Source organism: Budorcas taxicolor, chromosome 15 (genome assembly GCF_023091745.1).
Source record: "Budorcas taxicolor isolate Tak-1 chromosome 15, Takin1.1, whole genome shotgun sequence".
Classification (NCBI taxonomy): Eukaryota; Metazoa; Chordata; class Mammalia; order Artiodactyla; family Bovidae; genus Budorcas; species Budorcas taxicolor.
Window position 1 is genome coordinate 74,588,481 of NC_068924.1, and position 26,896 is coordinate 74,615,376.

Genomic DNA, 26,896 nt, shown 5'->3' on the forward strand with positions numbered 1-26,896 from the left:
TCTCGATTTTTACTGAAATATAAAAAGTGCAAAGGTAAAATACATGATTGGTGCCAAGGAAGTCATTGAGTATGAATGTGAACACTCGATTCACAGTACAGGTCCCCCACGCCCCCAGGGTAAAGACTAGTGGTGAGGGCAGGGCGGGGGCTGGGGACAGGAGACCAAACAGATCCACGAGGCTCCCCAGTAAATGGGATGGTGAGCAACACCTGATACACAAAGGAAGGCAGACAGCAGAAGCCTGGGTCTGGCCTGGAGACAGAGCAGCTGGCAACAGCCACATCCATTCTCGGGGGTCCTGACACGCCAGTGTCCTGGGAACAGAGCCCAGTGAGGTCAGGGCCCAGGCCACGCCCGGCTCGCAGATGGGGCAGGGCTGGTCAGTGAGGCCTCCACGGTGTGGGCTCTGGCCGAGGCCTCAGGAAGGAGGTTCACCAGGAAGGGACAGCTGGAAAGAGGGGCCTCCGCCATCACCAGGTCCAGGGGGAAGCTGCTAGAACTTACCTGGCAGGGGCCAGTCTAAACAGCCAAGTCTCTACCCAGCCCCTCCAGGAATCCGCAACTAGAGGAGCCACCACCCATCTGAGGCCCTGAGTCAGCCAGCAGGGTCCCCCGTGACTCCACAACAGACGAGGCCAAGGATCTGGCAGAGTAGGGAGAGGCAAGGCAGGGGCTGGGCGGGGGCTGCTGGTCACTGGTCTCACCGGACCCTAGGGGGCTGTCGGGGCTGAGAGTGGGGCATCTCTCTGAACGGAGGCAGGGACGCAGCCCCGTCCCCCAAGCTCCCAGGCCTGGCAGGAGAACCGGGGGGCAGTGAGCTTGCCCTAGGGGCAGTACCATCTGGGAAAGGTGGACCCAGGATGTGCAGAAGAGAAGGCCACTGTGGGACTCCAGCCTGCCATCCATTTGCTGTGGAAGTGCCAAAGGCTGAGCCGTCAGAGGGGAGATGACAGGAACAGGATGCCTGCCACCAGGCCTGCACCCAGACAGGGAAGAGCCTCAGCAGGGCCAGTCCAGTCAGCTTAGCCTTTCGCTCCCCAGCAGACAGAAGAGGGAGGACCAGCCCCGGCTACCAGCCCAGCCGGCAGTGATCCTGGCGTCTCCAGTTGCCAGGGAGAGAGGCAGGAGGAAGCAGGGGAGCGGCTGCTGGGGCCAGGCCTCCCGGCCGAAGAGCCGCGGCCGGCTCCGCAGAGCCTTGCAGGAGCCAGGGACCCAAGGAGGCAGTGAGAAGCATAAGGCGAAGAGAGAAGGTCTTGTGGTTACAGTGAGGCCTCCGGCCGGCCAGGTGGGCCAGCCAGAAAGGGAGGAGGAGCTGTCTGGGGGCGGGCTCCAGCCTCCCTCTCCGAGGGGACTCAGAGCCCCTTTTCTGGGCAGGACCCCCTGGCACCCGTAGGCTGAAGCCAGGAGGGAGAGTCCAGAGTGGGGGCTGCCGGAGCAGGGGGCGGGCGGGGCGGGCACTCAGAGCCCCTTGCCGTCGGGACTAGGAAAGAGCTCCCCTTGGTGATCCAGGAGGAACTTAGTGAATGTGTTGATGGGATTAATAGCCTTGAGGGTGATGGCGGCGTCCTTGGCCCACAGGAGGTTAGGGCCAAAGACGACGGCCAGGTTAGTGTTGGTCATCTTGTTCTGGTCAGAGAGGGCTGAGATCTGCAGGAGGAACGGCGGGGTTGGAGGGGGCGCTGCAGCCGGAAACCACAGACCCTGCCTCCCGCGCCGACACCCAAGTCCAGGAGCAGCGCCCCCCACCCCCACTCCAGGCGAGCGGAGAGGCCGGGCCCCCAGCCCTACCTGCACGAGGAAGGCGGTGAGGAAACGCAGCACCAGGTAGTTCTCCTCGGGCAGCGTCTGCAAGGCCTGCAGCGTGGCCTTCACCCTCTGACTCTCGTCGATGTCTGTGAGGAACGGGCGCCTGGGTCACACGGGCCCATGGCCGGACTGGTTCAGGAAGCCCTATCAGGAGGCTCGAGGGAGACCCCCAACCAGACTTTTCCTGGGCGGACAGGCGCGCTGAGGCCAGCTGCGACCCCACCCTGCGGACGCTGGGGAGGGGAGAGGGAGCCACTCACTGAGGAAGCCCACCACGTGCGAGTAGAGGTCAAAGGTGAGCAGGGGCTCAGGGAGCTCGCGGAGGAATGTCTTGAGGATGACTGCCGGCAGGTGCAACTCGTTGTACTGCTCGAAGTCCACAGACAGCCCTGGAGACGCGAGGGCGGGGCACGGAAAGGCGCTGGGCGGGGCTCGGAGCCCAGCAGCCAATCCTGGCCGCCCTCTTGGCCACAAGCCCCGCCTCCCACGAGACAGGGGCACAGGGCCGGCCGGCCGCTGAGTGCGGCCCCTGAACACACACCATGGCGCGTTCCTCGCCTCCCTCCAGAAACCTCATCTAGGAGGAAGTGGGTCTGGGACAAGCAGGCTGGAGTGAGACCCGTGTAATCATATCAAATGCCACAGAAACCTCACACACACACACACACACACGCACACACGATCTGCACCGGCCCTCGGGGTTCAACACATCCCTGGGGGCCACTCACCCATGTTGTACTTGTGCTGAACTTCCCGGACAACCTGGGTGTTGGCCGACCTCCGGAAAATCCCCTCAGTGGTGAGACCTGGCAAACGGCCGGGCCTGGTGAGTCTCAGAGCTCTGGGGCGCCGTGTGGACTCCCCCAACCCCTTCGGCGCGCCTTGGGCTTCCCATCCGGGTCAGGGCGGGTACTGGTGCACGTGGGACCCCGCCCAGCCCTGCCCCGAAGCTCCCCGAGGGCCGAGGGCCTGCCGGGCACTCACCGTGGGCCCGCAGGTAGGCAACGGTCTCCCGCAGCACAAGCGGAATGGGCTGCTGCTCTGGGTTCTTCTCCCGAAGCCTGCGGGCACGAGGCTGTGAGGGCCCTGCCGCCTAACCCTAACCCTCCCGGCCCCCGGATGCCGGCCCCACCCCACCTTTCGCGTACTCACTGCTGTAAGGAGACCCCGAACTGCTGGTTGGGCAGAGGGGGCCGTGGTGGCATGGGCTTGGGGGCGGTCGCGGGGCTCTTCTGTGTAGACTTGAGGAAGTCGTCATACCTGCGGGAGCAGTGGGGAGGGTCGGGCCCCCGGCCTGGCTCTGCGGTCACTATGGCAACTCTTGTGTGTCAGACACTGGGCTGCCTTACATGGATGACCTCATTCAGTCCTCCCACCAACCCAGCTTTGCCCAGGAGTAAGTGAAGACTTCAAAAAGGCTCATTACCGCGACGGGAGCTGAGCTCCCCGTGTCAGACGGCAGCTTCCCACTGGCTCTCTGTTTTACACACGGTGTGTCTGTATCTCAGGGCTACTCTCTCACCTCGCCCCCCGCCCCCCTACTCTGTCCACCAGGGAGGGAGGCTCCAGGGTGAGGGAGCTGTGCTGTGTGCATAGAGCGTATTCACGTGTCTGTACAACAGAAACTATCACAACATTGTAAAGGGATTACACGCCACTTAAAAAGAGAAGATTCAGCGACACAGCTTCTCAGTGGCAGATATGGGGCCTGAACTCGCTCACCCTGACCCCATGTACTGCCTCTTTCTCTACATCTGCATCCTCGGTGAATCCCGGGGGTCTCAAGGCTGCTTCTCCCCTTGGCCAGCACACCCTCCCCCCACAGGCATGACCTGCATGTAGAGTGCCCGCCGGGCACACACAGCCCCCGCCCCGGCCTCACTTGAGCACTTGGCGGGGGATCCCCAGTTGTTCCAGCTTCACATGCTCACTCAGCTCACTCAGGTAATTCACGTAGAAGATCTTCTGCCCGAACTTGAAGCTGTCGGTGGGAAGAGCGCGCATGTGGGTCCAGGGCGGGCCGGCTCCAGCAGGCCTCCGCGCGCTCAGTGGCCCACCTGGGTCAGGCAGAGGCCTGACCAGTCTGTCCCCAGAATGGGTGGCTTCCTGGGGACCTGCTTCACAGCTCACAGTGGGGCATGAGAGACCAGTGCCCGCCCTGGACCCACACACCTAATGATGGGCTTAAACAGGATGAGCAGGGTCTTGATGAACATGGTGGGGTGCACGATGTACAGGGCCTTGATGTTCTTCTTGTACCTGCAGAGACACTACAGGCGCTCAGGGGACAGGCAGAGCTGGGCCTTGATGTATGGTTCCTGACTCGATGACTCGTGGTAGGCCTGCCAGGTGAAGTGCCACTGCGGCCCTATTTTACACATTAGAAAACAGGCTCGGAGAGCTTAAGGAGCACAAAAGGTCACGGCGGGAGTCAGCAGAGAAACGGATTTGAGCCCAGGCCATTCCAAGTTGGGAGTCTTAGTGTTCCGTCTACCCAGGTAGGGGGGCACCCGCCTCCCCCGGGGCATGGAATGTGTACACACTCCTGCCCAAGCAGAGGGCAGCCCAGCATAGGGTGGCGGTGCTGGCCCCCCGGGGCCCTGGAGCTTCCCCCAAGGCCCCCACCCACTTGCGGTCAAACTCCCGGTAGGCATCCCGGAGCCAGCTGAAGGAGGGCTTGTTGTCGCTGGTGAGGCCGTGGTGTAGGTAGAGCAGCGTGTAGTCACTCTCCACGTACTGGTCCAGGGTATGCTTCAGGTACCTGCAAGACACAGCGCCACTCAGGCCTGCCGTGTCCGCAGGGGAGGCCCGGGTAAGGCAGACCCCGCGCCCCAAGGAGCTGCCCCCTCTGCCCGGCCCCACGGCCCGCCGTCTATTCTGGCTGCACAACTGGTCAGTGTTGTGGACGAGGAACAGCTGGGCTGGGCGAGGAATAACAGTAACAAAAACAGTTCTCCTGAGCACTGACGAGAAGTCAGGAGACCAGGACTCACTGGAGCCACCTCACATACCTCCAGTCAAAATGGGAATAGCCTTTCCCCTCACGGGATTGCTGTGAGTCGTTGATGGTGGCGGTCACCATTCGTCAGGATTAAGCTTTCAGTGTCTACCAAGCACTTTGCATACACTATCTCACGCCTTCCTCATCATAATGGAGGCTGACACTATGCTCTCTTATAAGTGAGGGCAGTGAGGCTCAGAGAGGTCAAGCTTATGGGAGAGCCTGGAGGTGAACCGACTCCGAGTGTGGCCGCGTTGATCACGGGACAGGTCTGCCTTTCACACCCGCAAGGCTGGCTGCGGAGCATTGTGAAAGGGGATCGGAGTGGACAGGGGGCCTCCTCTCCTGCTCCAGGGTTTTGTTTTTTCTGGACAGCTTGTGGACCAAGGACCCACAGTTCAAGTTCCCAATCCTCACAGCACAATACCTACCATCTAATACAAACACACACGCTGGGCTCATCTGAGGTGGGGAAGTAGGAAGTGAATGAATATGAATTCCAGAGAGGGAGAGGAGCCCTGGGGAAAACCCTCGTCCCGCCTGGCCTACAGCTCCCAGGTCCCAGGAGGAACGCTGCTCCAGGTGGGGAGGCTGGGCGCGCAGGAATGCTAAGGGCTTCCAAGGAGACACGGGGAAGGAGGAAAGGAGCTGGGAAAAGTGCCCAAGGATGGGACTGAGTGCCCAGACACAATCTGACCTAACCCAGAGAGGATAACCTGAACACTGGTCCACGGGTGCCCGGCTGGGACTGGTGGGCGCGTGAGGTGTCTGATGCTGGATTGATTATCTTAAATCTGATCATCACTGCACAATGATTTACCCCTTATACACACTGAGCACTCTGCAAAAAAAGCTGTCACATAAAAAGAGGGCATTTTGCAACTGTAAAACGGCAAAAGTTAGGGCTTCCCTGGTGGTCCAGTGGTCAAGACTCAGAGCTTCCACTGCAAGGGACGCGGCCTCAATCCCTGGTGGGGAACTAGGAGCCCGCATGCCGCACGACTGATTTACTTACAAAGATAAATCAATAAAACAGCAAAGGTTGCAGTGAAAATACACTCATCCTTTGATAAATGTTATGACATTTGGGAGGGCAATGAAGTGATGTTTATCAGAAGCTATAAAATGTTCATACTGTTTGACCTGGTAAAAATGTGTCCAGGAATTTATCCCAAGGAACTAATCAGAGATGGACAGAAATGTTTTAATAAAAGGCTGTTCATTATAGCCTGTTTTATAATGGGGGGAAAAATGAGCAGCAAACTCAGTGTCCAAGAATAGGGAATTGGTTAAATAAATCACAGGACATCTATAAATAGAATACCCCACAGGATGTTTCTGCGAACAGAACCAATCTGTGAAGCTAGATGTTAAGAACAGTGGCTACACTTTGGGGCAGTGACTGGAAGAGCAAAGGGAGGTTTGTGGGTGTGGATGACATGGGTATATTTAATTTTTGAAAATTCATCAAGTAGTATACATAATGTGCTTGCTTTCCTGAATGCATATATCTCGATAACAATTCTTTAAAAGGATATCCTTGAGGAATGTCTAATGCTCAGAAGATAAAAACATCATGTAATATATAAAACTGACTATAGAGCCCAATATATGTTACAGAAAAAAAAAAAAAGGACGTGAATACACTAAAATATTACCAGTGGTTTTTCTCTCCTGGTGGTGGGTTTATGGGACATTTTATCGCTCTCTATACTTCTTCTATACTTCTTCTTAATCACTATCTACATTTTTCTAAATTCTTGAAATCTGTGATACAGATGAATACAATAGCATTTCATGTATATTTTCTTACCTAAAGCCCACACCATCCCGTGAAGTGAGCACAATTCTTATTTTTATAGGGCTCAGGAGAGACCTGACCCAAGCACGCAGCTAATTAATGGCAGGGCTGCAGTTTCATTGGTCTTCTGCATCCAAGCTTCAGGCACTTTCTGTTTCAACCCCCCAGAAAAGCCAAGCCTGAGATAATCAGACTGGAAACAAGATGACAGGACTGATGTGAGATGAAAGTGTCTCCTTGCCAGGCTGGGTGGAGGGGGTAAGACAGGACAGGGGACAGAGGGCTTCCTGAAGCCCCCGAGTAGGGGGCAGCCTTACTCAGCAAGCTCGCTCCTGAAAATTGGGTGCTTTCCCACCTTCCCTCCACTGACTTCCTCCCACTCGGACCATCATTCGGCCAGGAGTCTGTCCCATGCCTTGCCAGATGCTGAGATAAAACCAGAGAGGAGGGCATGTGACTCAGCCCCCCTCAGGCGGGGGTCCCTGGCCTGTTCCTGGCTGGGCCGCAGGACAGGCCCGGGCAAGGCTCTGCCTGCCTGCATGGCTGAGGAGCCCCAGGAGGGCTCTGGAGACCTGAGGGAAAGCAGTCACACAGAACTGCAGACGCAGCCCGGCCCTGGCTCACAGGACTGCAGAGACTGCACTCCGCCACCCCCGCCCCACCCCCGTGCCTTTCTGCTGCAGCAGCCCCAGACTGTCCCTGACCCCACACCAGCCCCTCCACATACACAACCGTTCAGGACCCCCAAAGGGCCGGTAAGGGCAGGGCAGACATTCTCAACCGCGGGGAGTGCTTTGAAGCGGTTGGGAAAGGGGCGCAAGATGGGAATCTGTGCACACACGGAGGAGGAGCCTCAGGAGGAAGACAGCGCCCAGCGCAGGCCTGGTGGGGGCCCAAGGACCCATACTTATCAGAACAGAGCCTGTCAAACTTCTGCTTTCAATCAGCCTTCGAACTTGCCTCCGGAGATTTCCAGACCAACCAGAGCTAATTCATCCATTTGGCTATCAGAATCCACATAGGTACGGAAGTCATTTCACCAGATGTGTAAAATACAATTAATGGTAATTATTCATGTAAATGGTGAACAACTGTAACCGCCTCAGACTGATCATCATCTTAATCAGGCCTCAGGTTTGGACAGTATTTGACTTTTCAAAGTATTTTCCCGAGCAGTATCTCACTCCTACAAGGAACAAGGACTGTATCAGCCCCTAAGAAAAGTGAAAAGAAGCTGGAAGAGATGAAGGCCACTTGCCAAGGTCACGCAGATGGCTTCCAGGACTAGAAATCGGGTCTGATTCCTAGCCCACCCCCTAGATGTAAAATGGCTCGCTGAGGAGCTGCAGCTAGTGAAGGCTGTGCGCGCTGGAGCCCGTGGTCCGCAGTAAGAGAAGCCATGGCAATGAGAAGCCCGCGCTCACCGCGACTAGAGAAAAGCCCGCACGGCAATGAAGACCCAGCACAGTCAAACTTCAATAAAATTATTAAACAAAACAAAACAAAACAAAACAGGGCTTCCCTGATGGCTCAGCGGTAAAGAATGCACCTGCCAATGCAGGTTCAACACCTGGTCCGGGAAGAGCCCAGATGCCAGGGAGCAGCTACGCCCGTGAGCCACAACTACTAAGCCCGTGCTCCGGAGCCGGGAGCCGCAACTGCCGAGCCTGCGCGCCGCAGCTACTGAGGCCCGAGCACCCTAGCACCTGGGCTCCGCCACAGCAGAAGCCACTGCAACAGAGAAAGGCTGGCGCCGCTGCGAAGACCCGGCACAGCCAAAGGCAGACAAACAAACAAAATGAGACCCCTTTTCTCAGCAGAGGAGGGGAGGCCTTGAGGGAGGCGGCTGGCTCGGTACTCCCAGGGCAGGAGGGGCAGGAAGGAAAATGGCCTCCCACCGCAGGAGGGATCCGGGTACGCGCCCACCACTGTCCCCCCACCCCCTGTGGGCACTCACCCCAGGAGCTTGCTGTGGTCCAGCTGGTGGCTCGGGGGCATTCGGCAGGCGCTGAACACAATGATCTTCCGCCCGTACTTGTCATCTCCTAGGTGTGGAGAGAGACGGAAGACAGTAGGTGCGTAATCAGCCACGAGCAGTCAGGCGAGGATCTGAAAGGGGCCAGGCCTGGAGACCCGTGCCGTTTAGCTCGGGGGCCAGGCGGACAGACCTCTGTGCAGCTGCCTGCACTCGAGGGCGTGTCGCTGAAGAAAGAGGGACAGGGTGCTCTCAGGGCTGCTGACCCGGGATATAAAAAATACAATATGACTTTGTGAAAAGTCACGCCTGGTGGAAAACCACCCAAATGTCCGTCAGAGGATGATGGGTGGATAAAGAAGATGTGGTGTGTCTGTGCAGTGGACTACTGCTTGGCAATAAAAAGGCAGGGAGCACTGATGCATGCCACATTGTGAGTGAACCTTGACACCAGGGTGCTAAGTGAAAGAACCTGAATGGAAACACGCTGTTTGGTCCCATTTATATGAGCTATGTAGGTAAATTTGTAGCAAAGGAAAGCAAATCAGTGGTTACAGGTGCTGGGAGGAAGGGAGAATAGGGACTGAGGCTTATGGTTATGGGGGGTGGCATGGGTGACACTGTGGATGAAATGATGGAGCTAGACAGAGGCAGTGGTTGCACAACAGCGAGCAAGTACTAACCACCACCAAATTAGACACTTTAAAACCGCTAATGTTACAGCATGTAAATTTCACCATAACTAAAGAAAACCCAAAAAAAGTCACAGCCGCCAAAGCAACTGCCATACATCTTATAATTCCACGCTTATCCCAGAAGCACCCACTCTGAGCAGCCTGTATATGAAAAACTTCTTGGAGCCACCTTCTCAGAAAGCTTGGGGCCACTGAGGAAATCAGTCTGATGACTTAATAGTCATGTCTTGCTCTTGACTACTAACAGCACTTTCTGATTTTTACTATCAGAACTATTGGCCACAGTTGATTGATCTCTGGACATTTCTACAAATCATTTCTTTCTCCTTAAGGACATTCTAAAGAACATTGAGTTCAGAGGAGTTTATGATGCTTTGGAAAAGCTCTCATGGCGTAAATCTCTGAGGGATGTCTGTCCAAAATGAGTCACTGTTTCATGGTCTGACCATCTGGCCTTGTCATGAAGCCGGGGAGCTTCTGAGACACGAGACAGCCTCCCAAGGTGAGATGCTCTTCCAGGGTCAGTGTGGACCAAGGACCCCAAGCAAAGCCAGGTGGGGATAAGGCTCGGTCCCCCGTGCCCCATGTCCCAGGGCCTTTCCCTTCATCTTTAGCCTCACACTCTCCAGAGTCACCAGACCACACTCACCTAATGCCCCTCCTTCAGAGGCAAATTAAAAAAACATTTACACAGTCCACATGGCCTGTCTGCCTCTCACCTCTGAGGACTAAGGGATTCCTTGACACTTTACTACTGAGTGTTCTTCTCCATGTTTAATGAACAATGGTCTTCATGATCCTTCTGGTCAGTGACTTAACCCAGGACTCAGTGCTTTGCCAAGGCTTTGCCCTTCTGCTCAAGGCTGAGGCAGGCTTCTGGAATGTGGGCAGCATGGCCTCAGTCCCTGCTGGTGCTCTGGCCTTAGCCCGCACCTCCCAGGCTTCTAGGAGTCTATCATGTCCAGCCTCTGGATCAACCCCTCCAACAATCCCATCTCCACTCAGAACACTGCCAAGCCTCTGTCCACCCTGAAAGGTGCTAGCCGGGGCCCTCCCAGAATTTCCTGGGTCAGGTTTCCCATCAGGCCCAGAGACTGGTTCCATTCTTCTTTCTAAACTGCCCCAACTTCCAGCCGTAGAGAATTAGAACCATCTACCTGCGCCTGTCTCTCCCGCCTTGACTCCCCTTTCCTCCTGTACCCCATCCTGAGCTGTGTAAAAGCCCCTCAGAAAGGCTCACAGGACTCTCCAGGCTTGGCCCCATCTCCCCACCGTGGCAGGCTCACACTCCACACACTTTCAGGCCAGTGCACAGCAGGCGGCTTCAGTGACTGCTTCTCATGCCAGACAGACAGGACTTCCTCCAGGCAATTCTGCTCCTTTTTGCTAACTCCTCTGAACCCTTAAGACTTGTCCCAAGCAGAAACCTGTGTCTCTCCTCCTTCCCCGTTGCAGGCCAGGGGCAATTTCCCGCGTGAACTGTCACCGATCTTTGTCATGACGATTTGACTCCCCTGTATAACTATCTTCGTGTCTGTCTCTTCTGGAAGCGATGAGCAGCTCACAGACAGGTGCCTCCTTGTCCGTCTCTGAATGTCCAGTGCTGGTCCAGAGCCCAGCAACGTGATGGGTATTCAGGAAGCGCCAGTCGCCTGGCACAGGTCAGCCCAGCACGGCTCTATTTCTGAGTTTGATCACGGTGCTATCTGGGTTATGAGACTGCTCGAGGCAGTTTCCCAAAGTGCAGGGCAGACTTTCTCCAGACTTCACAAGCCGAGATCCTTCTGCAAGCGTTCCTGAGGAGGAGACAGTGCAGCTCCGTCCAGCAGCAGGTCTATTTTGAAGAAGCAGGTGTCACCTGTTCTCCTTCACAGCCTGGCCCAGATCCTGAGGCGCTGGGTTCCTTAGCAGCCAGCGGGGGGTGGCTCTGCTGCCTGCTCTGATTCACCTCCCACTGACTCCGACAGAAGGAAGAGCAGGCTGGCGGGGGCAAGGACGAAGGTTAGACTTGTGTACAGTCGAGAGCTTAATAACCCCTCGGCCTCCTACTATGACCCTGTGGCTGGAGGAGAGCGGGGGAAGGAGGTTTTGTGGGGAAGGGGAACGCATCATCTCTGTACTCTTCTCTGAACAGAGGAAACACCCAGGGTGCAGGGGGAATGCTGGGAGGAGCATCGAGGATTCTGAGAGACTGTCATCGCTGCCTTCCAACAGTAAGGTGACCCTCACTGGCTGGTGGTTCAGGTGGTGAAGAATCTGCCTGCAGTGCAGCAGACCCAGGTTCGATCCCTGGACCAGGAAGATCCCCTGGAGAAGGGAATGGCTACCCACTCCAGTATTCTTGCCTGGAGAATTCCATGGATAGTGGAGCCTGGTGGGCGGCAGTCCATGGGGCTGCACAGAGTTGGACACGACTGAGTGACTCACACACACACTGGCTGGCAGACTTGAGGACTCTGGCAGGGTGGGAGGTCTGAGCTCACAGGGCCCTGGGATTGAAAGAGCTGGTAACTGGTTAAGCAAGCAGCTGAGGTGAGAGGCCAGAGGCCTGTGGTTCCACCACTCAGCTGCCCCAGCACCCTGTAAATGGGACATTGGATCCTCAACCGGGGTTCCACCAATGGGCACCCACCAACGCCATGATGTTAGAGAAAAGATATTACCAGTCCGCTGTGCATGTGTTTTCTGCAAAAGAGGGCCATACCTTTCATATCCCCAAGGAGGCCGCCTGACCACTTCAAGAACCACTTCAAGAACCACTTCACAGGACTGTACGATCCGTGAAAGAAAGAGTGTACATTTTTCCTCAATGAATCCTCAGTGCTGACTACTGGGCTTGCTCCAGAGTAAATGTTTTACAAATCCAAGTGAAGTCACGATGGGGATGAGGGACAAAGTTGGGGGTGGGGGGTGGTCAGGGAGAGACCGGATGGCAAGAATCTCAGAGCAGCAAGGAACAAGACATGGGTAAGCCCCGGGCCTAGCACCTGCCCTCTCCTCCTTGGAGTGGAGCCCCAGCTACCCAAGTCCTGGGTGGCTCAGGCATCTGCCAGTAGGCAGGGTAACTGCTCCTCCAAGACGCATGCATAAAAAAGGCCTGGGAGTCCCCTCTTCATCTGGGAAGAGAACAGACTTCTACCCTGGAGACTGAACGGAAAGAAGGAGCTGCGTCCCCAGAGCACTGAGGGAGAGGGCTCAGAGGGCAGGCCCGGCGCTTGTGGAACAGCACCAGGGAAAGACCAGCTGCCTGAGAAAGAAACCTCTGCCTTCCCCAGACACCGATCAGGAGCTCCCCAGGGGTACCTGGGGGTCAGTCAGCCACAGCACGCCTCCTCCAGCAGGCATTCTGGGCGGGCCGGACCAGCACCCTCCCACAACCTGAGAGCAGGCGGCCAAGGAGGTAGGAGGTGGGAGCTGGGGCATGTTTGTGCAAAGGTTAAATTGCTGGCGATACTGCAAGCCAGCTGACATCACTGTTGGTGGCTTGAAATCTGCTATTGGCAGGTAAAAACTGAAAATGCTACGAATATTACAGTAACAGTATTTGGTTACTTTTTCCTTTCTGGAGGGCCAACTATTAAACATTTACCAGCATGTCACTGCAAAGAACCCACGTGGACCAGTCAGATTTGACTGTGGAGCATGCCAGCAAGGACAACAGAGGACTGCAGCGGAGTTGGGGAACATAACCCACTTTCCCTTGCAGGAGGGGCTCCAAGGCCAGGAAACTGGACTCCCCGGACGTTGCCATAGTCTTCATCAAACAACTCCTGCTCGGGCAGTGCCAATCCGAACACCTCTCAGCAGTCAGAGAGGCACACGCACGGGGGATGCCCCCCGAGAGGGGCCCCGAGCCAGCACTAAGCAGGCCATGGCTTGCAAGCAGCCCCACGACCCACTGTGGACAAGGCCCCCTCCCTCCAGCTGTGATTCCACCACTCAGCTGCCCCAGCACCTTGTAAATGGGACACTGGATCCTCCTCTGGGACGCCGTGCCCTTGGGGCTCTGCACGTGTCCCCGCACAGCCCCCACGCTGTCAAACCTATAATCCTCTGCGATCTCCATCCCCCTCCTTGGCCCCGGTGCCACCAGCTCCCAGCTCCAGGGAGTGGGGCTGCAATTAAGCTGGCCCCACCTGGCTTCCACCAAGAGCCCTTCTTGATCCACAGCCCAGAGAAGGCCAAGCATGGAGAGCCAGCAACACACCTACCTGGCTGGGCCCTCTCAGGCTCATCACACCCTGGAGAGACAGAAATAAGTTGCCGCCCGGCTCGCAAGGGTTGCACCTGTGGGGGCTGGGGGCAGCCTACCTGCTGTGCCAGCGACTTGGGCATGCGTGCCAGGAGGAGGTCAGGAGACAGACTCCCTCACATCAGACACTCCCAACCAGGTCCGTCTCCGGGAGCAGGGAAAGTTCTAAACCTTCAAGGGACCCTCCTGTGCTCAGGGCAGGACCAGATCACTAAAGAACTCTTGGCCTTGCTGAAGTAGGGCTGAGAGAGGCCACCGCCAAGTTCTCTAAACCAGACCAGGGTAGGCGTCAGGGACATCGATGCCAAGGAAACACCTTGAAACGTTAGGGACAACCTTCTCAACTTCCCCACCCCTCCCCGAGCCCAGCATTCGGGAGAGACGGGGCTCCCTGCCCCTTCCCTGTGGCCGGATGCCTCCAGGAACCCCTTGGCCAGCATGGCACAGGGCTCCGGGGGCCACAAGCCATCTGGCTCCCCTAGTCCACCCCAAGACCTCAGAGCAGGGCCATGCTGCCACCCTGCTTACAGCTGAAGGAAAGACAAAGGATCCTACAGTTTCAATTTCCTCTTTCAGCAGGAGGACCTTAAGGGCAGAAACCAGGGCATCAATGTCTCTGCTTCCTCCCTGCTGCAGGGGTCTTCTGGGCCCCATGTTATGAACAGCAGGGTGGGCATGCACTGAGGCCAAGACTCGAGGGGGCCCCCACACCCGTTCTTAGCAGGTAGGACATGTGTGGGGAACCCGATGCTCCAGGAGTCACGTGGCTCCTAACTCCCGCAAGGAGGCTCTGCCATTCCAGACTTAGAGTGGGGTTTCCCCAGAGGGACTGGCACCTCCCTGGGATTCCTAGGAACTCCTGGGGTAGAAAAGTTGACCTGAGGCAAAGGGCAGGGCGCTAGTGTTCAGGGCCAACTAAGTTCCGGCTGGGCCAGACATATGTTCACTGCCGTCATCCTCTGAGCAACCCTGTGAGGAGGAGACGCGCTCAGAGGCAGACCTGGGAATCCCACCGAGGGCTCTCAGCACGCCTCCCACACGCCATCCGCCAACGGAGACCAGGTCACAGGTCGGGAGGTGGTTGCGGGTGACCAGACCCAGCGGCCCTCACCACTGAGTCTGCTTGTTGAAAGAATGCGACGTGCGGGGAGCTCGGCTCAGCACCCCGTGACGGCCGAGGAGGTGAGGCGGGGGTGGGGGGCGGAGGGAGGTCCAAGGGGTGTGTGTGTGTATACAAAGGCACTGATGGCCGACTTCTGTGGCTGTATGGCAGAAACCAGCGCAACATTGTAAAGCAATCATCCTCTGATTAAAAATAAAAAGCAAAAATAAAGTGAACTCGAAAAGAAAAATAAAAAATGGTACATGGAACCGGAAGAGCTCCCCGGTCAGGGGTCAAGCCTGCCCCTCCCCTGCAGCCCCTTGCCCTCAGGCAGGAGGGGCTGGCTTCCTTAAGCCAGGAGTGCGGACTGTGGGGGACAAGCTGCAAGGCTGGGGGGCAGGGGATGCTCACCTGCCACCTCCACGATCTGGTGCCGGGCGATGTCATAGTAAGGGTCATCCCACTTCAGGTGTGTGACAGGCTCTGGGGAGCTGCTCTTGGAGTCATCTGAGGAACACAGCAAAGTCAGGGGACGATCCGGGGGCTGTGCTAACGTCCCCCTCTGAGACTCGTGCTCTCTGGCCCTTCCCCTAAGGCCTGTGCCCCAGCTCCACCCTCATCTGATCTGGTCTGCTCTGATGGGGGCTGATCTGTTTGTCCCCACCTCGTCCTCCCAGGGTCTTCCTTCCACAGGAAGTGCGGGGGGTCTCCCCTTCTAAGGCACCCAAGGCTGCTGACATCAGGCCGCGCCCACCTGACTTGGGAAAGTCGGGCATTTCATCTGAGGGCCAGTTCTTCTCATCGATGGAAGCTAGCTTCAGCTGGTTCAGAGCTTGGCTGGGGTCATCCAAGGTCAGGTCGTCCTGCAGCTCTGAGAGAGGGTCCATGGCCAAGCCTGCACTCCACAGCTCCACACGGCAGAACCCACAGAGAACCCTGAGACACAGAAGGGAGCTGGCTGCTCAGTGAGACGCTCTCTTCACCCATGACTTCTACGGCAGGCCCTCCGGCCCCCACTCTTTGCTCCCCTGTTCTGTCCCTGTTCCTCAACATCTCTCCCCCGTGCCAAGGGCACCATGGAGCTCCTGGCTTTCCTGGCTCCATGGTGTTCTGGCACGCTGTCAGGAAAGGCAGCTGAGGCAACAGAGGGCACGGCTCAGTGCCTGCCGTCAGGCCCCTCCAGCTGGATGTGGAAGGGCTGCGCCACACCCTGCACTGCCCATTGCCCTGCTGGGTCAGCCATGCCATCCCAGCTGCGGAGGGTCGAGGCCCGTGCCTTCTCCTCCAGGGTCATAGAGCACGGACGCCTCCCAGACCCCAGCAGTTACGGGGAAGATTGCGCAAGACTCTAAGGAGCACAGGGTTGCTCCAGACCCCTGCCTGAAACAGGTCAGCTGTGGTCCTGGGAGCAGGAGGTGGCCAGAGGCAATAAGGCTGAAGGAAAAAGGCCACAGCCAAGGGGCCCAGCTGGGTTTGCCCCAGAACAGGATCGAGCAGCAGGAAATGCAATCTGCCTGCCAGTCACCGCGGACAATCTGCAGGTTCCTGGAGGCTCCCAAGCCCACTCTACTCTGTGGGGACCTCCTGATGCCGGTTTCAGACCACCTTAAAGATCGGAGGGTACAGGTGGGGAAGGAGGAAGCCCACAATACCCAGAGTGCAGAGATCCGGGAGGTGGAAACTAGCACAGCAGCTGCCACAGGCGGGCAGGGAGAAGAGCCAGCTCTGACGTTGGGTCTGCTCGGGTCTGGGGTCTGGCCTTAGGGACGCGGCTGCATGCAGCTTGGAGGCGGCACCTTCTGCCCTCGGCCCTGACGAGAAGTTCACCCCTTCTGCCTTCACAAGTTCACCAGTTCACCAGATGTGTGAGGGAGGGGAGTTTTAATTCAGCCCACTCGGCCAACCCCGCAGGAGAGGCTGCTCTAAGTCCACGGCATTCCTGGAGCCCCAAAAAATGACATATATGGTCAGAGACTCAGCAGGGCAGATAAGGAGTGCAGACAAGACCCAGACGCGGGTAGGGGAGAAGAGGCGAGAGCTGTGGGCCCGGATCCAGACCCTGGACACCTCTGAGCGACGTGACAACCTCCTGTGCACGTCTTAGCAAAGATTCTGGATGGCTAACTGGCGGCTCCCTACTTCCTTATATAGCAACAACCTAGCAACAACTACCCTGTTACCAGAGCAACCACACTGCTTCAGTGGTAAAAGCTCTTTGAAGGTCTGGAGCCAAAACTGAGCTGCCAAACAACTCCCCTGCCCCACCCAAAAAGCATACCACAACTTCTTTTTCTTCCTCTTCCTGTCCTCTGGCCTTACCTGCTACCCTTATTCACTGCTTATCACCAGAGCACAAGTCCCCTTCCACAAACACAAGAAAGATGTCCTTTCTTGTTTGGGAAGGCATTTCTCGCACTGAGTGCCTCTGTTCCCCTCACCCCAGCTCCCCATTCCGTTTTGACCCTCCAACACCTAATTCAGGAATAAGCATCGCCCCAACATTCAGCCAGGAGGCTGTGAAGGCTCCCCCAGCAGGGGCCGCTCTCACCAGGTAACAGGGACAGAATGCAGCTCACAGGAACCCTCTCCAGGCCTGAGCCTTCTCTCCATCCCTTCTGCTGGGTTATTACCCAGAGACCAAGAGTTCCTTCAGCCCTGCCCCCAGCTGTTCCAGAGAAGTCTTCCTGCTCACGGTGGGTATTTGATGCTATGAAAAAGGCATGGGAAGAGATACACCGAGACCTGGGCCATAGAGCTGCGTGGGTCGCAAAATGCTGAGCAAGTCTTCTTCCTATCTAGGCCTAATTTCCTCATCTACAGAAGCGAAGGTTCCTCCCAGAAATATAACTGTCCAGCGGTCTAAAATACTTATGCTAAAGTGGACAACAGGATTAGAAGAAACAGCTGGGAGTTGAAGTATGTATGAGGGAGGGAGAGGGACACTTTCTCAAAGGGAGATGAGTTTAACCCCACCTCTTCCAGTAACTCTTGCATTTTGCCAGTTCTTCCAAACTGACCTCTCCCCTGCCCCATAACCTCCTTTGCCAGCATAACTAATCATTCTTGTTTCCACCTTCCAGCCAGTCTGGCCTCTCTCATCACTTTCCAACTAACAGCTTTTGCCCAAGTGAGCCCAGAAGCTCAGCTCCCATTCAGTGGGAGTGGAAGGGAGGCTAGTACAGGGAAACTGGAACATAAAATAGTGGAAAAGAAGTATCCTGGCTGCCTAAGACTCCTGTCACTTACAAGTCCTGCACCACTCTGCAAAACACTCTTTTTGTTGTTATTTAGTCACTCAGTCATGTCCGACTCTTTTGTGACCCCACCAGGCTCCTCTGTCCATGGGGATTCCCCAGGCAAGAATACTGGAATGGGTTGCCATTTCCTTCTCCAGGGGATCTTCCCAACCCCGAGATGGAACCCATATCTCCTGCATTGCAGATGGATTCTTTACCACTGAGCGACCTGGGAAGCCTTTACTCTCAGAGTAAATTTTCCCTTCTCAGTTGGTAAAATGTCGACCTTTACAAAAATCTTCAAGACTCACTTTAGGCAGAAGTCCTGGAACTCTCTGAAATTCTAGAGAAATTAGTGGCTTTTTCCCTCAGCAAAATCAGCACGTGCGTGAAATCTTGCATGAAATTTAAGGGATTCACAGGCCCTCTGAGAATTTCTGTTTAAGAAATCCTGCCTGACCTACTCAAAATTACATTTGGCACAGAGTAGATGCTCAGTTATTTTTTTGAGTAACAGAACAAGTCAATTTGTATCCTAAGAGGAAAAGGGAACCAACCACCCATGAAAGTGAAAGTGAAGTCGCTCAGTTGTGTCTGACTCTTTGTGACCCCCTGGACTGTAGCCCACCAAGCTCCTCTGTCCATGGGATTCTCCAGGCAAGAGTACTGCAGTGGGTTGCCATTTCCTGTTAGCTGGATACAAATTACTTTTTCACAACAGCACCAGTGAGGTATGTAAAACAAGAGACGTATGTAAAACCCATTACAGTTTGAGAAACCTAGCACCAGAAAAAAAAAAAAGTAATAATAAGGCAATTGCTTAGGGTCATACAGCAAAGTCAAGATTCTAACCCATGTCTACCTTAAGGTGGTCCCTTTGTGCAGGTCAATTCCTTCAGTACTTCTCTAAGGAACGGTTATTCACGCGATTCTCAAAGTTCTACAAAAAGGGCAAAGTAAAGCTTCTTCCCTAATCTCCTCCGTGGATAACTGGAATAAACAACATGAAATCGTATTCTCTGGCGTTGGGATCGCCCTCCTAGGTGGGACTCCAGAATTGTGAAAATGCAAATCTCACAACACAGCGGCAAAACTTCCAACTACAATCACATCTGCACAGAAACTCCTGGTTTACCAAACCCCGCTTGGGTGTAATTATCCCATGTCACGAAGAGGAAAATGTAACCCGAGAAACGGCAAAGGTGGAATACTTCTTCCCCCAAACCTCTTGGTCTTCGTGCTTGCCCAGCTGGGACCAGGGAGACTTGCCCTTCCCACGAGCTTGCTCGATGACAGCCAGCGAGGCGCCCAGGAACGAGGAAGTAAAGTCCTCTCACTTCAGAACCGAGTGGAGCAGAGCCCGCGCAGTGGGAAGGCCAGGTTCCCAGGCCCCACTCCATCCTCGCACCCTTCCGCGGTTCTGCTCCGATCCTCCCCATCCAAACCCCCTTCCTTCAGAACATCTGACCGGCCCCTTTCCTGCCCCCGTCACCCCCCAGGGAGACCCAGCACCCCGCAGCTCACCGTGGAGGGGCACCGCTCTCCCTGCCACGCCTGTCAAAGATCTGCAAACATCCGCCTCTTCTGTCTCACAGGGAACCGCCCCCTCCCAGTCCCTTCACTCCCCAGCCACTTCCGCCACACCTCCAACCTACTTCCGACCTGCCGCCGGGTCCCAACGAGGCCTTCGAGGAAGCTCCTCCCCTTCCGTACGTGCCTGCGTACGTGCCCAACAGGAGGAGGAACAGTGTCACTGTCCGGGTGGTCCCTCCCGGGGGAAGCGCCAAGAACAATTAGTTCCTCTTTACCGGATACTCAGATCCCCGGGGGGACCTCCGGAATTCTAAGCTCGTATTGTTCTAGGACAGAGATTGGCCTCACCAAGTACTCCCAAACCCCCGGTCCTGTGCACCCGTGAGGGCTGACTCTTTGGATTCTTTCCCGAAAGGAAATTTGGATGTCCGTGACTGTTCCTCAGGGGGAAGCTGAGAAGGCGAAGCTCACTTCCGGCGGAAGGAGGCTTTCTGACCCGGGATGGAGGCGACCGAGGAGCTGCTTTTGGGGAGGGGGAGACTGCAGTTAGGTGAGTGACCTGCGGGTGTCTCCGACTCTCCGCTCTGCTCTGGCAACACCGGACGTTCTCTGGTCAACTCTTCCCTGACCGGTTTCCTCCCGAGCCTGGCGTCCCCCTCCGGTGCCCTCCGAATCGCTGGGGCCTTCTTAAGAGCCCTCGAAGCGGAGGGCCCTCTTGGAACCCTTAGAGATCCCTCAGGTTCCTGAAGCCTAGCTGGACCTCGCGTTTCCTTCCTCACCCCACCTTTCGGCACCCCCACCACCTTTTGGGTCGCTTCCTCTCTCCCCGCAGCCCCCGACCCACGCCTGGGCCCGGACTCGGGATGGAGCCCTCCCAGCGAAGGCTGTGCCCCGGGACTCAAAGACGTCCCGCCAGGACCGACCCGAGCCATCCTCGCTCTGAAGAGCCTCCCCCGGGGCTTGGCCCTTGGCCCCTCACTCACCGCGGAACAGCGCTTGGGGGTCTGGTGTGTCGGCGAGCCCTTGCCGCCGGGACTGCTCTGGGGGCCGCTGGAAGAGGAGTCTGTCTCCGAGCAGAAGGCAAATGGAGTGGAACCAAAGCGGAAGGAGGTATTGAGGGATAGGCGTCTCCTCATCGTGGTTGAAAATTAGACGGTTCCAGATTGTTAGAAGGTGCAGAGTATTTCAAGAGAGAGGAGGTGGTTTGTGCCCGGTCTCTCAGGGATTGTTGTTTCCCCTCTTGCGGTAACTAAGGAGGTGCAAAAAGTTGTTAAAAGGTAGGTTAGTAGAGGGGACTGACGATCCAGTGGTTAAGACTCTGCTTCCACCGCAGGGGGCAGGGGTTTCATCCCTTATCCTTTGGGAACCAAGGTCCCCATATGCCACTGTGGCACGGCCAAAATGTAAAAAAGAAAAGAAACGGTGGATTAGAGGAGTGTTGGTAGTCCCAGAAGTCAAGAGCAAAGGTTTTTGGAATTACAAAGCCATGGAGTTAAATCCCAGCTTTGTCATATAACTAGTTCTCTGCCATGCCTCATTGAACTCATATGGAAGTCTTAACTGCTTCTGCTGTTCAGTTTCGTTTCGTAATCCTCCACACGACTGAGCGACTTCACTTTTCACTTTCATGCATTGGAGAAGGAAATGGCAACCCACTCCAGTGTTCTTGCCTGGAGAATCCCAGGGATGGGGGAGCCTGGTGGGCTGCCGTCTATGGGGTTGCACAGAGTCGGACATGACTGAAGCGACTTCAGCAGCAGCCACATCTTGGGAGAAGGTGAGGAACAGTTTTTTGGTTTTGGCCTTTATTGAATGAAATCTCAAACAGCGTAGTCCCGGAGAGGCAGACCAGCGACCATTAACCTTCCAGGGACGTCATCTTAGATCTGTCTCAGGAAAGCTTTCATCAGGGTTTGTTGTTTGTTTCACCCTGGCCCCCTCCAGCACATGGGAGAAGGACTTATATTGGTTTATTTCAGGACGAGTCACTAGGCTCATGGGGAGACGTGTGTGCTTGTGAGCAGAGTGCAGGCTGGACTAGGTAAGTTACAGGATGCTCCTCTGGGGCCTGTTGTAGTGGCAGGGGGTGGAGCCGGAAGTGGTCTATAAGTCCCACCCAGAGATCTTTTGCAGTGAGTGTTCCCAGAGGCACGGGGTCCTGTAGGACTCAGACTGCCAAGGAGCTGGGGCTTCCAGGGAGGGCCGCAGGAAAGGGAGCTCCTGGGCTAGCCCGTGCTCTGCTTTGCAGTTTGGTGCAGCGGGGCAGGCTGGAGAGCGAGGGGAACGTGGCCCCAGTGCGGATCGGCGAGAGGCTGCACCTGCAGGTGTCCCGGCTCGTGCCGCCAGGCTTTGAGCTGCGGCTGTGGCCCCAGCTTCTCTCCGAGGCCCCGAGCCCCACTCAGCCCAGGCTAGAGGAAGCGGCATCCGCGGCGGCAGAAGTGGAGTCTGCCGTGCGACAGGAAGCGGCCTCCCCCGGGGAGGATACAGCAGAAGCTTGCCCAGGTATGTGCCAGATAAACACTGGCTTCCCACGTTATCACGTGAATTACCTGTGTTGATAAGATAAAGCAGAGCTCACGGTGTAAGACGGCAGGGGAGAACAGTAGCTTTTCTGAGGGGAAGGGGCAAAGCCTGGATATTTATTGAAATTTGAAAGTCTGGTATAAGGTGGATCTTTCAGTATGGGATAGGGGTGGGGTATGATCAGGCTTGGGGTAAGGATCATGACATAATGACAGTGGCTTAGGATCGTGGACGCAGACTAGAATTTTCAGGTGAGAGGTTTAAGGAGTTTGGGAATGTAAACTCACTGGATGCTCTTTTTGATGAGTCATGAGTCTTTTCCATAGAATGAACAGTATAGTTGACTCTTGAACAGCACCAGAGTTAGGGACATTGGCTCTCTCTGGGCAGTCAAAAATCTGAATATAACTTACAGCTAGACCTCCATATCCAAGGTTCCATATCTGTGATTCTGCATCTACAGAGTCATCCACCCATGATTGTGTAGTGCTGTGGTTGAAATTTCTGTTGAAACAAATCCACGTATAAGTGGGCCGTGCAGTTCAGAGCTGTGTTGTTCAAGGGTCAGCTGTATAGATGCTTGCATGTTTTATCTTCCTGAGTTAAGTTTCCCAGAATAGTAAGATTACCTGGATGAAGACAGCAAGCTGTGTGTAAAGTTCCCAATTCTCTTTTTTTTCTGTCTGGGCTGGAGATGTGGGTTCGTTTATTTTCAGATGAGCTAAAGTGAGGAAGTGGTGGTCTTAGCTCATCAGAAATGCCTGCCTGTACCCAGAGGGAGCCCAAGGGCACTCTGGGATGGCCTTCTCTAGGGATCACTCAGATGTCTAGAACACCGCAGTTCTCAGGAGAGCCTCCCCAGAAGGCCCCTGAGACTGGCCAGAAACAGCACGTGGCTCATGCTCCAGGGATGAGATCGGTGTCATGGCTCTCTCCGCGGTTCAGGGGCGGAGGAAGAGGAGAAGACGTGTTCTTAGAACTTCCTGGTGAGACCACCATGACCACATGCTACCGTCTCTACTAAGCCCAGCGCCCTACTCTTGCCTTGCAGATCCTGGTCACCAGTCACCCCCCAGCATCCAAGCAGAGAGTGTGGTGAGCCCTGGACTTACACCCCAGACCCAGGCCCTGGTTCCTGAGGAGAGCCAGCCACTCGGCCTGCTGCCTGCAGATGGCAGCATGGACGAGGAGGACCTGCTGCAGACCCAGATGCCACCTGAGCCTCAGAGCAGTTCTGCTCCCCAGCAGGGCCCTGCGAGGGGTGAGGCCAGTTCCTTCTCTTCTGACAGGGCCCCCCAGCTGTGTGCTCACCTGGTCAAGAAGTTGCGGAGCCCCAGCGGTCAGTGCCCACCCAGAGCAAAGACCTCAGAGCCCGGGGCCCAGGCGACTGGAGAGCCGCAGCGCCCTGGCTTCCCCGCACGCCTGCGGAGCCCCCCTGGCCCAGCGGGAGGTTCCCCGAAACAGGGCCGACGGTACCGCTGTGGGGAGTGTGGCAAGGCCTTCCTGCAGCTCTGCCACCTGAAGAAGCACGCGTTCGTGCATACGGGCCACAAGCCCTTCCTTTGCACCGAGTGCGGCAAGAGCTACAGCTCAGAGGAGAGCTTCAAAGCCCACATGCTGGGCCACCGCGGGGTGCGGCCCTTCCCCTGCCCACAGTGCGACAAGGCCTACGGCACCCGGCGAGACCTCAGAGAGCACCAGGTGGTCCATTCCGGCGCTCGGCCCTTCAGCTGCGAGCAGTGTGGCAAGGCCTTCGCCCGCCGGCCCTCCCTGCGGCTGCACCGCAAGACGCACCAGGTGGCGGCGGCCCCCGCCCCGTGCCCCTGCCCCGTGTGCGGGCGGCCCCTGGCCAGCCAGGGCTCACTGCGGAACCACATGCGGCTGCACACGGGGGAGAAGCCCTTCCCGTGCCCACACTGCGGCCGTGCCTTCCGCCAGCGGGGCAGCCTGCGCGGGCACCTACGGCTGCACACGGGGGAGCGCCCGTACCGCTGCCCGCACTGTGCCGACGCCTTCCCGCAGCGGCCCGAGCTGCGGCGCCACCTCATCTCCCACACGGGCGAGGCCCACCTGTGCCCCGTGTGCGGGAAGGCACTCCGGGACCCTCACACGCTGCGCGCCCACGAGCGCCTGCACTCGGGGGAGAGGCCCTTCCCCTGCCCGCAGTGCGGCCGGGCGTACACACTGGCCACCAAGCTGCGGCGCCACCTCAAATCCCACCTGGCCGACAAGCCCCACCGCTGCCCCACCTGCGGCATGGGCTACGTGCTCCTGCAGAGCCTCAGGCGGCACCAGCTCAGCCACCAGGCCCGGGCTCCCGCCAGCCCACCCTGCGTGCCGCCCACTGCTCCCGAGCCCACCGTGGTGCTCCTGCAGGACGCAGGCAGCGAAGGGGATGGCGCCCCGGCCGGGGACTTCTTCGAGGTCACCATTTCCCAGGGCCAGGAGAAGTGCTTTGTGGCGCCTGAGGAGCCAGGCCCTGCCCCCGGCCTGGTGCTCATCCACAAGGACCTGGCCATCAGCGCCTGGGCGGAGGTGGTGGAGGTGGAGACAGGCAGCTGACAGCCTCGCCTTACCCCACAGAGCTCTGAGAGAGGCTTGGGTGTCTGAGCGGGGTGAGCTTCCTCTCCAGGCTCCTGATAGAGACCAGTCTGTGAGAAGCAGGTCAGGGACTTCCCTTGCCGTTTCCAGACAACCACATTGTTCCCCAAGACCCTTAGTAAGGTAAACCACTGATGGGTGGTCTATGAAATTTTCCTGTCAGCCTACAGGGGAGCTTGTTCTGTCTGCCTCCCTGGGAACTCCTCGAGGTGCCTGTTTGATCACCGTGGAGGTGGCCCTGTGCGGGCACTTAGTACCAGGTTCTGTCTCTCCTACCCAGCTCCCTGAGGGACGTGTACTTCTTTTTGGTCCTAAACAGGATGACTCAGGGTTAAAAGGCCAGAGAGACTCAGCTCACCGCTCACAAGTCTCTGGGTCAGACTGAAGATTATTTTGGCAGCTTATCTCCCCACCTAAGGGCTGTGAGGGTGGCTTCTGTTCTGTGCTGAGCTCACCAGACTCACCTTCTGCACCTTCTGTGCGTCTGGCCAAAGGCAACCCTGTGGAGGGAAAGAGCAAAGAACGAACGTGTGTGTTGGGTCAACACAGTGGGCCTGGCCTGCCTGAGTTGCTGGGGACACGGCTGTGAATGAGGCAGAGGCGGTGCGCTTTGCAAGCGCAGGTCTGCAGGAACGAAGAGCACTGGGGGAGAGTTCAGGGGCCAGTGCTTCCCGTGCTGTGAGCCTGTTGGATGGGGTGGGTCAGCTTGGCCTCAGGGAGGGCGCCCCCAGGAGATGATAATAAACATCCTTTTTTGTGGGCCAGTCTGTTCTGTGAGTTTACTTATGTAAGCCTCATAGCAGTCCAGTGAGGTAAAGAAACAGGAATGAAGAGCTTTCAGCGTCCTGCCCAGAGTGACAGAGCTGAGATTCAAACCCACGTAGTCTGGCGCGGGAGTCGGGCTCTTACCCTCCACGCTCTGCTGCCCTGCATTTCAGCTGCCACGCGGTGGATGAGTCAGTGGGGGGGAAGGTAGGGGTGTGGGGACCTGTGTGTGAAGATGCCCCGGTGAGGGTCTGGGGCGTGAGCCCCTGGGATCAGCATGGCTGGAACAGGGAACGAGGGGCAAGGAGGCAGGGCCAGGTCACACGGTCCTTGCTTCGGGAGTGTGGAGTTTATTTTCAGGACGTTGAGGGGCTCTTTGAAGGGTGGTGAGCAGGGGGATGGGAGATTGGTATTTAAAGAGACCCCTGGAGAGGATGAGCAGGCAAGAGGCAGGTGTGGGAAGTCAGTGAGATGGCGGGGAAAGTTGGCGGCAGTGGGAATGCAGTCACTGACCCAGCAAACAGCGCTTCCTGTGTGCTGGGCATCGGGTAGCAGCAACCGCCATCTCTGTGTAAAGAGCCAGGAAACACATACCAGATCATGGTCCTTGCAGCGAAGAGTAATGCAAGGAGGGGCTGGAACGGGGCGCGAGACTCCACAGAAGGTGGTCAGGGAAGGCCTCCAGTAAGGAGACAGATCGGGCTGTGGAGAGGAGGGAGCCAGGTCAGTGTCTGCAGACAGCCAGGCTCCAGGCGGAGGGAGCAGGGCTGCCAGGGCCCAGCGAGTTCAAGCAAGAGCAAGGGCCAGCGTGGCCCAGGCGGGGTGGGGAAGGAGGCGAGGGCTGGTGGCCAGGGCTTGGGGTGACATGTTCTCTGGAAGGTAGAAGCGACCGAATTCAGAGGGAGAGAAAGCTCTGGCTCCGACTTTTTGACTTAGCAGGTTAGGTGGCCCTGGGGTGGGAGCAGGACAGCTGTGATGTGGGCTGGGCTGGGCTGGGTTGAGGAGGGAGATTGCCAGTTAGCAGGAATGGCACTGCCTGTGGGGAGAGAGGAAGCCCCGCAGGAGGGACTAAGGCAGCCTCTGATGAAACTGGAAAACCTGGCGCGTGTGAGTCATGGAAACTGATGGAAGAGCATCTCGGCAAGGAGGAAGGATGGCTGTGCCTGTTGAGAAGGTGGAAATTTGCAGAAGCTGCCAGTGAGCTGAGTGAGGGCAGTTGGAAGCCAGAATGGAGACTGCTCTGAGAAGGGGGAGGCAGGAGAGACGAGAGCTCACATTCTTGTTCCCTCCTCCTGGCCTGCAAGCTGGGTGTCGTGCCCCCATTTCACAGATGAGAAACCGATTCAGACTGGGGTAGTCCCAGCCGAGACCGCACAGTCAGAGCCAGGATTGCAACGTGGCATGTCCTCCGGCTCCCCATCACTCGATCACGGCGCCACAAGCAGCCTTGTGTCTTCTGCTTGGCCACTGACTAATTCATCCACCCACCCAGCCTGGATAACTTCTTGGCAGAGCATTATTCTGAGATGGTCCAAGGAGAGGGAAGACAGCGAGAGACGGTGACAATCTGCGGAAAGCAAGCCCACACCATCCAAAACCTGAA

At 56.8% G+C, this 26,896-nt stretch overlaps 2 protein-coding genes across 4 annotated transcripts; one reads left to right on the top strand and one right to left on the bottom strand.

The window, feature by feature from the left end:
- ARHGAP1 (Rho GTPase activating protein 1) lies at positions 1 to 20,478 on the bottom strand. 3 transcript variants are annotated; one of them, XM_052652463.1, is made up of 13 exons: positions 20,388 to 20,478; positions 15,390 to 15,571; positions 15,047 to 15,142; positions 8,569 to 8,656; positions 4,439 to 4,570; positions 3,982 to 4,068; positions 3,692 to 3,790; positions 2,962 to 3,069; positions 2,794 to 2,870; positions 2,538 to 2,615; positions 2,070 to 2,198; positions 1,792 to 1,895; positions 1 to 1,650 (listed from the first exon to the last, which is right to left on the bottom strand). In XM_052652463.1, exons 2-13 carry the CDS (start codon positions 15,520 to 15,522, stop codon positions 1,462 to 1,464), a joined length of 1,320 nt encoding a protein of 439 aa, XP_052508423.1. In that variant the 5' UTR covers positions 15,523 to 15,571; positions 20,388 to 20,478; the 3' UTR covers positions 1 to 1,461. The 3 variants fall into 3 exon arrangements, with proteins under 3 accessions (XP_052508423.1, XP_052508421.1, XP_052508422.1); XM_052652461.1 differs by lacking the exon at positions 20,388 to 20,478 and adding an exon at positions 19,396 to 19,488; XM_052652462.1 differs by lacking the exon at positions 20,388 to 20,478 and adding an exon at positions 16,288 to 16,494.
- Positions 19,884 to 25,281, top strand: ZNF408 (zinc finger protein 408). The gene is made up of 5 exons (XM_052652460.1): positions 19,884 to 19,954; positions 20,237 to 20,514; positions 21,384 to 21,445; positions 21,653 to 21,906; positions 22,979 to 25,281. Exons 1-5 carry the CDS (start codon positions 19,906 to 19,908, stop codon positions 24,487 to 24,489), a joined length of 2,154 nt encoding a protein of 717 aa, XP_052508420.1. The 5' UTR covers positions 19,884 to 19,905; the 3' UTR covers positions 24,490 to 25,281.
- The last annotated feature ends 1,615 nt before the right edge of the window (positions 25,282 to 26,896 follow it).